General features: G+C 43.1%; 1 protein-coding gene across 1 annotated transcript in view; it reads right to left on the bottom strand.

Moving 5' to 3' along the window:
• Positions 1–264: 264 nt before the first annotated feature.
• Positions 265–9,277, bottom strand: part of TMEM147 (transmembrane protein 147) — a 102,100-nt gene continuing 93,087 nt past the window's right edge. Inside the window, exons 5-8 of the mRNA XM_069604831.1 lie at positions 3,025–3,161; positions 2,131–2,215; positions 1,532–1,653; positions 265–866 (exon numbers count right to left, since the gene is read on the bottom strand). Coding sequence (XP_069460932.1) covers positions 746–866; positions 1,532–1,653; positions 2,131–2,215; positions 3,025–3,161 — 465 coding nt within the window. The 3' untranslated portion in view covers positions 265–745. The remainder of the gene's footprint in view (positions 867–1,531; positions 1,654–2,130; positions 2,216–3,024; positions 3,162–9,277) is intronic.

Here is a 9,277-nt window from a genome sequence, read left to right as displayed (position 1 = left end):
AAAGTTAACTAGATTTGATACCTACATCAGTCTCCAATAAGGCAGCTCTCGCTTTGTTCCACTATCCGGACCTCTTTCACCCCAGTGTGAAGCCCATCAGCAGCAGGACTTCACTAGAGTGTCACTGATGGAGGTAAGCAATGGAAATACACCCCAACTCCAAGCATCGTGACCCCTTATCATTGGACTGCCCAATTACATATTCTGTGAGTTACACTATTAAGCATGTTGCCACTTGGAAAAAAATCCCCAAAAATGCAGACATAAGGGAGAACACAGAAATAGGTTTGATTATTGATCTGTGCTCAAGTTCCATGGGTGAAAATACAGGTTAAAAAAAGAAATACAATAACATTGCGTGTCAGAGATTCATTCACTTGTACAAAAGCTGTTCCGAGAGCTGTCCAAGCAGATCCCATTTCCCACCAGCATAGACATGCTAATGCTCACATTTGCATAGGTTGCCTTAGTCAATGTTGCTCGAGCTTTCTGCAGATCCAGCTTAACCATGGGACCTGCTCCACGATCCCTGGCAGGTGCGGTTGATGGGTTTGCAGTCTGTCCTACTGGCTCGCCCGTATAAGAGGTTTTTCTGAGAGTGCTGGTCAGGGTGTGGCAGTGGTTCCAAGACCAGAAGTGTGCTGCATGAAATTCCTGCTGTTGAAAAGATTGCATGATAAATTAAGTCTTTGCATCAAAGAATTCTAGATCCTGGTGCAGCCACATTGGATGTGGAGAGGGGATTTCAGTTACTATGCACAAGGGTTACAAAGAGAGTGAGTGAGCTGAGAGACAGGACACCAGTTATCACCGCTTTCACCACAAGAGCAGTCCAGCTCCCCAAGAGGAAAACATGAACAAAAGACCTAAGAGAGAAAGGGAAAACAGGCAATTTAGACCAAGTAAAAAGTGTGTGGCTCTTTACAGTCACAGCAACAAATCATCCATCACCACGTACACATACTGCCTCCTCAAAGAAGGCATTAAATAGGATCCAAACTTTTCACAGCATCCCTGTCATGACACCCTGTTTTCCAACAAGCAAATCATATGGAGAACCCCGCCCCCCTACATGGCACATCTTCACTGCTACCATAATGTGGGGATGGAAAGAACATTCCCAAGATATCCAAATAGGAGACGATACAGGCCTGGCTAGCCAATCAGACCAGGAACACAAAATAGGGGCAGGTCATGACAGAGGGGTACAGAATGCCACTGTAAAGTAGAGCTAACGCTCCAAAGTATACTGTAGCCATAAAACATCACATGTCACCATTATGTTCCAAATTACTCAAATGTCCTCAACTACCAATATATTTACAACCATGAACCTCTGCCCAACTCGTCCTGCACCACAAATTAGCCATTGCATCCTGGTTTCAGACACTTCCAATTTCCTTCTTCTGCCCCACCTCAAAAGAAGGAGACACCAGCTTACGGCTGGAAACTATGGAAAATACTACGGGTTCAGATATAAAACCAACTCAGAGAAGGAGCATTTTACGAAAATTAAACAATGAAAACTCACTCCATCAAGAATGCTTTGTACACGCTCACTCCCAGCAGGAATGTCACCGGCAGTCGGAAATGTTTGGGGAGGTCATATCGTGTGAACATCCAGACAAGAGCTGCCATTGCAATGTAATGAACCTGAAAACACAAATGCAAGTGTTATAGTGACCCCAATAGTCACAGCAAAAGGGAGATGACTCCTCAACATACATGTGGGGGACAGGCACATCACTCCAAGAATATTGCATGCGGGAGTCCAATGACAGAGTTGAGCGATTACGTCACAGTACTGGAAGATACACAGAAATTATCGTAGCGCAGTGATTGGGCACAGCTACAAAACGGAACTGCAATGCAAGCACTGCTGAAGGGACTATCGTTACTGGTGGGTAGTGTAGTACATAGCGTACTACTGGGACATAGCTAATGCTTGTCAGGACTTCGATCCCTGACAGGCTGCTGTTGGCTGAATAACGAAAACAGCAACCCCCACCCCCTCAAACTCCCAATCATTCAAGAAATTCTAATGCTGGATTTCCATAGCATAGCTGAAAAAACTCGATTGCTGCAATAGACTCATCAGTCATTTGTGAAAATAATTCTTCCATTTCATACCAGACTTATGTTCGAATCAATACTCATTTGTATATATTTCCAATCAAACTCAATGCCACGCGCTCCAACCCAAAGAGGAAGACACCTGAAATAGAGGAGGGGGAAAAAGTGTGAGAAGACATATCGAAACATCGTAGAGCAAAGAAAGGTGCCCATGTTGGGGCGGGTGGGCAGCAATAAATAAAGAAAATACAGAAAAGATAAGCTTTGCCAAAACCACTATTATGGCATGTGTACGTATGGGATACCTATTTGCCAAGCACTATCATAATGTCAATACCTGCTCATAAAATCACCTTGCAAATGCTGATCTAAAGTCTATGCAAGAGCCAAAGCTGTTGGCTTTGCCAAGGCTTGTTTTTAACAGAAATTCAGTCTAAGAAACAGATTCGAGGACATAACACTGCTTATAAATCAAGGGGCTGAGGACACATTTAGTTAAGTCATTCTTATTACACCAGCAGGTAATTTCCAGATGAAGTGAAGCCATTAACGTTAGGAAAACTGCTGATTAACAATGGTATCTCCTAAGCAGCACAGAGCTAGCAGAAAGCAATCCTAGAAGGGTGTCTCTTGTGCAGGGATGTGCGTAGTGGGAGGAAGTGGCGAAAGAACGGCAATGGGCGGGTAAAAGCCGAACACCCATCGGCTGCATGTCCATCCACATATCCCATGCCCCCTTCCCTATATGTATTCCTAAGCCAATCGTTTCGGCTTCTGTACCCAATAGTCAAAGCAAAAAAATGTAAACCTAGAACTGCAGACGAACAAAATGCCTACGAGATGCTTCAACAGCTCCCAGCTCATGGGAAAGCCACGCAGAGAAATGCACAGGAACATAAAATCACCACCCATTCTCCTGCACCCAGCCTCTAGCATCTAAGCTAGTCTTACCTGGACATGATCAGTTCTGCAGTGGCCCATCCCATAGCTGCCACCATAATCTTATATTCACCCTTCCCAGCATTCCTTGACATCACAAGATGGAGGCCCACCAAATCTGCTAGATCTACGGTGGCCTTCATGAATTCCTGCAAAAGAGAGGAGAATATGCATGACTTTAGTACTCAATTTGCCACCTGTGCTTAACCTCTTTAGCTTTAAACTGCTACTTAAACTGAAATGTCCAAGGCACCATCATCACCCAATTTACCGGCCCACCAGAATAGACATTCCAAAACGTTTACCACTGAAAGATATTCAGAATTCACAGAAACGCAAACAAAAGTTATTATCTTGGTTTCCAAATCTTATAACAAACACTACCTTGGCTCTGGTTTCCCTTTGGTACCAGTGTACAAGGCTGTGTTCCCTCCACAAGGTCTGACCTCATGGGTCGTCACGTCTGGCCACTGAGAGCAGACATAGATTCAAATACCCGAGTAAAGAGTGGAAGGCAGCCCATGAAGGCCGTTCTGAACATAGCCCCAGGATAGGACATCTTAGCTAGCGACTGTAAGATTCTTCTGCAGCTGAAGTAGAAGATTTGTGCCCCAGCTGCCCTTCAGGTATTGCTCGAAAATGTGTGATAAAGAAAGCTTACAAGTGATGTGTCAGGAGAGGGACTCACCATGCGCCTGGTGCAGTTGCACCCCTATATGTGGGCGAGTGCTCGGCTTACAGACCTGCACACATAATGCCAAACTGAGTATTATGCTCAAGTAGAAGGCAAGAGTGCTTTGCCAGGGCAGCAGGTCTTGCGCCTCATGTCTTGCACCATTACCCATATGTAAAAGACATTGCAAGCGCAGTAGCGGGAAAGGGTCTCAGATAGTTGGGCATCTAGTTTGCAAAGTAAACGGTCATATTTTGTAATTAATGTTAGGGAGATGTAGCATTTGTATGCTTCATCCCTTCTCCTAATGAGACCCCCCCCCTCCCCAGCACTTTCTGCAGACCTTCTGGGCATTTTCCTTTCGATCCTGAATGAGTGGAACGTTTTTCCACTAATTCATTCTTACAGGCTCTGTCTTTTGGCCTCTGTTCTCTCGGTTTCACCTTTACTATGGAGTCTACTGTCATCTCTCTTTTAGGGCATCTCTGCGTTTAACTTTTGCAGCACACAGCTCCTTATGGGCAGCGTTACTGGGAACCCTTTGGGATATTTCTTTATCCTCAAGTAACTACAGTTCATGAGGATTGAGGGATACTTTGTTTTGTTCTCAAGCGTAAGTGTGACGGAATACATGAACTTCAATGGCATTGTACAAAGTGGCATAGATAGCTAGTCTCTACCCCAAAAAACGGTCAACGTTGCAGTCCTACATTTTGCCGTTTTTGGACTACCCCTGGCAGCCCCCTCTTCCTAAATCAAGGTGTTTGATACTTTGATTTAATAAATAGCACAAGATAATGTGCATTGTTAACATACTTTATATGCAGGCGAGTTCTGGTGGCTTTTTCTCTAAATTTGATATGGTAAACGTGAAACCTCTTCCATGGGAGCTATCTTGCACACTAGTCTTGGGTACTCAAAGAACGTGTGCATGCCTCCTTATTTAGTGCCCAATGTAACAATTTCTGCAAGGATAAACTAATGTAACCATATAGTTGAAATTTTACATTTGTGTCAAAATTAAGATAGCCTTCTGAGGTTAAACGTGCTTTGAATTTCTCCAGCACACATTTCAATAAAGGAATGGCATTTTAATGTTCTTAGATCCCAAAATGTTGCACCTAAATAATTGACATGCAATTTCTTTTTAAAGTGTTTTATGCATTTGACAATTGTTTGCAAATTTTTGCCTTTTATATAAATTGTAGTGGCGCACACGGCCAAGTACCGGCACAAGTACAGCTTTGCCGCTGTGACACGCTGCTACTGCTCTTGTGAACCTGGATTGTGGAACGAGGAACGAAGAATCAGTGATTTCCCAGTGATTGACAGCTACTGTTGCCGTTTGCTTTTGTCCCGCCTTGGACTTGCTGGGATTGGCCCCGGCGCTAGCCAGTAACTTCCTATTTAGTGCCCACGCACGCGCACAGCGTGCGCGCGCGCAAATGGGCAAGTACCGGCACAAGTATTGCTTTGCCGCTTCGCAGCGGCGTGGGGTCAGTAGATATTAAAAAAAAAAAAAAAGTTTTGTATTTGATCAGCGTATTCTGAACTGTAGGGGTCTGTGGAAATTTGTTACATTTTATTTTGTGTTCTTTTTAACTTTGTATCTTTATGGTGTGAAGTGAATTACCCTGTGTAAAAAGCTTCAACAAGCCCTGTTCCCAGTCGGCTCTCTTATGTATACCTTGAAAACAAACATGCCGCTGTGTAATAACTTACCCATTAAAAGGACTGAAGCAGTGTCGTCCCAGGCACGCTGCGCAAGCCGCACCGCGATTACATTAACTCCATATAATAGCTCGGTGAGAAGTGCTCACGGTGCAGCTTCTACAGCGAGTGATTCTCTCATTGCCTCCCATCCTCAAGTTGCTTTAGACCCTGAAAATGGGCAATCTCAGTCGCTCCCTCCTCAGGTTCATCCACAGGATAAGAGGCTCATACCTAGTAGGATCCCCAGGAGTGAGCAATTGTCTGACCAAACAATCCTTGATTCTGTAAAAGCAAAATCGTGCCCCTCTTGCTAATCTTCCTTTAACGGCTTTATCACCCATTCCTTTCCCCACTGACTCATGTGGCAACTCGGCCATCTCAATTTATGCCTCTCAATGTGAGTCCCCGATCTCCATCAGAGAAGGTATCGAGGCTTGCATGAGTATGATAGAGACTATTTCGTCTTCTATCTCTCACTCCCACTCCCACTTACCCTCCTTTGCACAACCTACTCCCAGGGCGTGTCGAAACCTCTATCTGGTATACAACGACCTCTTACGCCAACAAATTCTGCTATGTTGGAACTGGCTCTCTCTGCAGTGAACACCTCAGTGCAGAGTCTTTTTAGACTCTTTGAGACCCTAGATAACAGATTGGAGAAACAAACCTCCCTTTTGGAAGAACTCACTCGTGGCTTGACCACGAATCGCATACTTTTGGAGGCACTTAGCCTCAAATGTGCGAAAGTGAGCGAAATTGACCGCCCTGCAAGTGAAATGGAGGCCAGCCTAGTGTATGAAGGATATAGAGCTAGTTTGGATCAGACACCTCAAAATGGGGTTCCTACATCAGCGTTGCCAATGATAGCTGAAATGATCCGCCCCATAGAAGGATCCCCATTAAATGTCCAACCACTTGCGGCCAAAGATTCCTCATACATTGATCTTTCAATAGATGAGATTAATCAGCCTTCTGAAAGATGTGAGGAAGTGACTGACGTCACACAATCTGAACCTAATCAGCACACGAAAAAGCCCCTTCAAAAAAAAGAATTCCCTCAAAGTCTTTAAGAATAAAAGGTCCAAAAGCTATTGTCAAAAAAACAAAAAACATGCCCTACATGAAAGGTCCAAAGAAAACATTGAATGCTTTATTTAAGGCCATTGGTAGCTCCCTTCCGCCACCTCACCCCCCCCACCCATGGCCTCTATTCATCTTGATACAAATGGACCTAATCCAAATATGGTTCCAAATCAAACATCCAGTATATCCATTGGGAGGGTTGCCTCCCCTGTTAGGACAAGTGCCCCTTTAGTATGCCCACCTATTCATTCGCCTCTGAATCAACTTGTAGATTCATTGAAGGCGGCAACACTTGACAAACAGAACAAAGCAGATGTTTTGCCAATGAAATAGTTGACGCTAATGTAATTGTGAATACAAAAGATGATCAAACACAAAATATGACTGCTTCCATCAAACAAATGATAGACAAGTATCTATCTGAGCGTATAGTTGTGACTTCTACTTCTCTATCACAAATGGAGCGTGACAATGTCACATCACAGAGAGAGAGATAAGGAGTTAATCGACCTAACCTTCCTTCGTTCGTTCGTATGATGATACATCTGCATCTGAAAACATGCCTAATGGTAGGGGAGATTTGATACAACCCACTCTAAATCTGCGAGATATATCCTCTAATGATATTGAGCGAATCGAATTTATATCACACTTCACTAACTGTCATCAGATTGTGGATACATTCAGGTGTTGTTGCCAATTTGATTTGGAAAGAAAAAAAATGAACCTTTTTAACATGGGCTTCCTTTTGGCTGAAGAGCCTGAACAGCTGCCTAGCAAAGAACAATCTGTGATTCCAAAACCACATTTCTATCAAAGTACTACTAACATCAAGAGTCATGAAGAACAGTGTTTTAGTGAGGGGGGAATATTAACCACGAACACATGCTATCCCCCCCAACTTTAAAACTTGCGAGTTGGAATTCGAGAGGTCACTCTCACCTGCACTTTTCTCTGAAAAAATTTGCCATAGAATTTGACATCATAGCTCTTCAAGAGACTTGGCTCACTACTACCCCATTATGGGATGGCTTTGATGTCATTTTATTACCTGCCCTACTAACAGGAGGGCGGCCTTCATCAGGGCTACTAGTAGCAGTGACTCTGCGACAGGGTTTGTTAATTAAGGAATGGGCAGCAGAAAGTGCTTATTTACAGTTAGTGAAGATCACACGTGGAACATGGAATATAGCACTTGTTAGCCTTTATAGAAACCAGTTGGCTATGACAGATGAAGGCTTTTATAGCTCTTTAGATAGAATATTAATCAGCAGTACAAACAGTATAACTAATACAGTTATTTTAGGGGACTTAAATTTAGACTGTTGGGCTTTACATCACCAAACTAAAGATACATGCAGATGGTTATCATATATGGAAGAAAGACAATTTTGTATGGTGAATGGAGCAGTTCACGGTGATGTACCAGCCCACACTACTTGGTTTAGAAATAACAGTTCCAGCACGATGATTAGATCTTTGTAGATTCCCTTCTGTTCCAACAAGTTTCGAGCCTAATGGTGCTCGAGTCTTCGCATAGTGACCATAAATTGCTATCATTAACTATAACAGAAGGTGGCCATAGGGATAAAAGGATTTTGCTACAACAACCAGTATTGATTAATACAGGCAAATCTCGAGAGAAATGCTCTGACAACAAGGTAGCGGCTTACAGTACCGCTGTGATGGAAAATGCTAAAGCAAAAGTGCCTCTGCATTACACAGAGCCATTACAACCATTTACTAATACCTATTATGGCCCCTCTAAAGCGCATACAAAGCACTGGCATATATTTGATCAGGACATTCAAACCACACGTGCAACCTATAGGAAACAAAGGAAAAAAAATCATAGCTGCAGGTTCGGCAAGGTGCCAGCAAGACCTAAAAAATGCCAAATGTGTCTACAAAAATTGGATCAAATCAAGAAAATACTTAATGTACCAACATGATAGCGCACACATGGCTTGTGCCATGTCTAATAAAAACATCGGCCCAGATGTGGATGCTTTTGAACAATCATGCTGGTCCCTCACAAGCCAATATTCAATTGACAGCAGTGCACGAGGAAAAAATGGGTTGAATACTTTGACAAATTATATGCAGATGCTGATTTTGCGAAAATACAATCTGTTACACCTAGTGCTATTGGTTGGTCCCTGGTGTTTTCACCATCGATCATTGAATTGATAATTAAGAAAGCAAGCACCTCGAGAGCTGCAGGGCCGGATGGCATCACTAATATGACATTAAAATCAAACCCACATGAGTGGGCCATTATATTAGATCAGATATTTCGACTAATAATAAAAACTGCCCAAGTCCCTGCATCATGGAAAACCTCAATTATCATTCCCGTTTTCAAAAAAGGTGATCGCACTTTACCGGGAAACTATAGGCCAATTGCATTATGAGATGCCCCGGGCAAGATTTTTACTAAACTTGTATTGAGGGACTTTAACTATTGGACAAAAAAAAAAAATCATCTGCGCAATCCTTGCCAAACAGGCTTTGTCCCAGGTATGGGAACACATATCAATTTGTTCTGTTTAAATGCAATCAACGCTAAGTGTCAATCCATGAAATGTCCAGCATATTTTGCATTTGTCAATTTGCACTCAGCTTTTGATTCTATCTCTAGAGTACTACTGTTTGAGACAAATGCCCGCTTTCGTTGCATGAAATCATCTATGCACTGCACTCAGACACCTCTATTCGTGTTCGACTTTCCTTAGATGGAGTATTGTCCGCCCGGATCAACACGGCTCGGGGCATTAAGCAGGGTTGCTCGTTAGC

The sequence above is a fragment of the Ambystoma mexicanum genome, chromosome 1p (assembly GCF_040938575.1).
Source record: "Ambystoma mexicanum isolate Mex_15411 chromosome 1p, UKY_AmexF1_1, whole genome shotgun sequence".
Classification (NCBI taxonomy): Eukaryota; Metazoa; Chordata; class Amphibia; order Caudata; family Ambystomatidae; genus Ambystoma; species Ambystoma mexicanum.
Note: the sequence above shows the minus strand (reverse complement) of the source record. Positions and strands in the feature narration are given on the sequence as shown.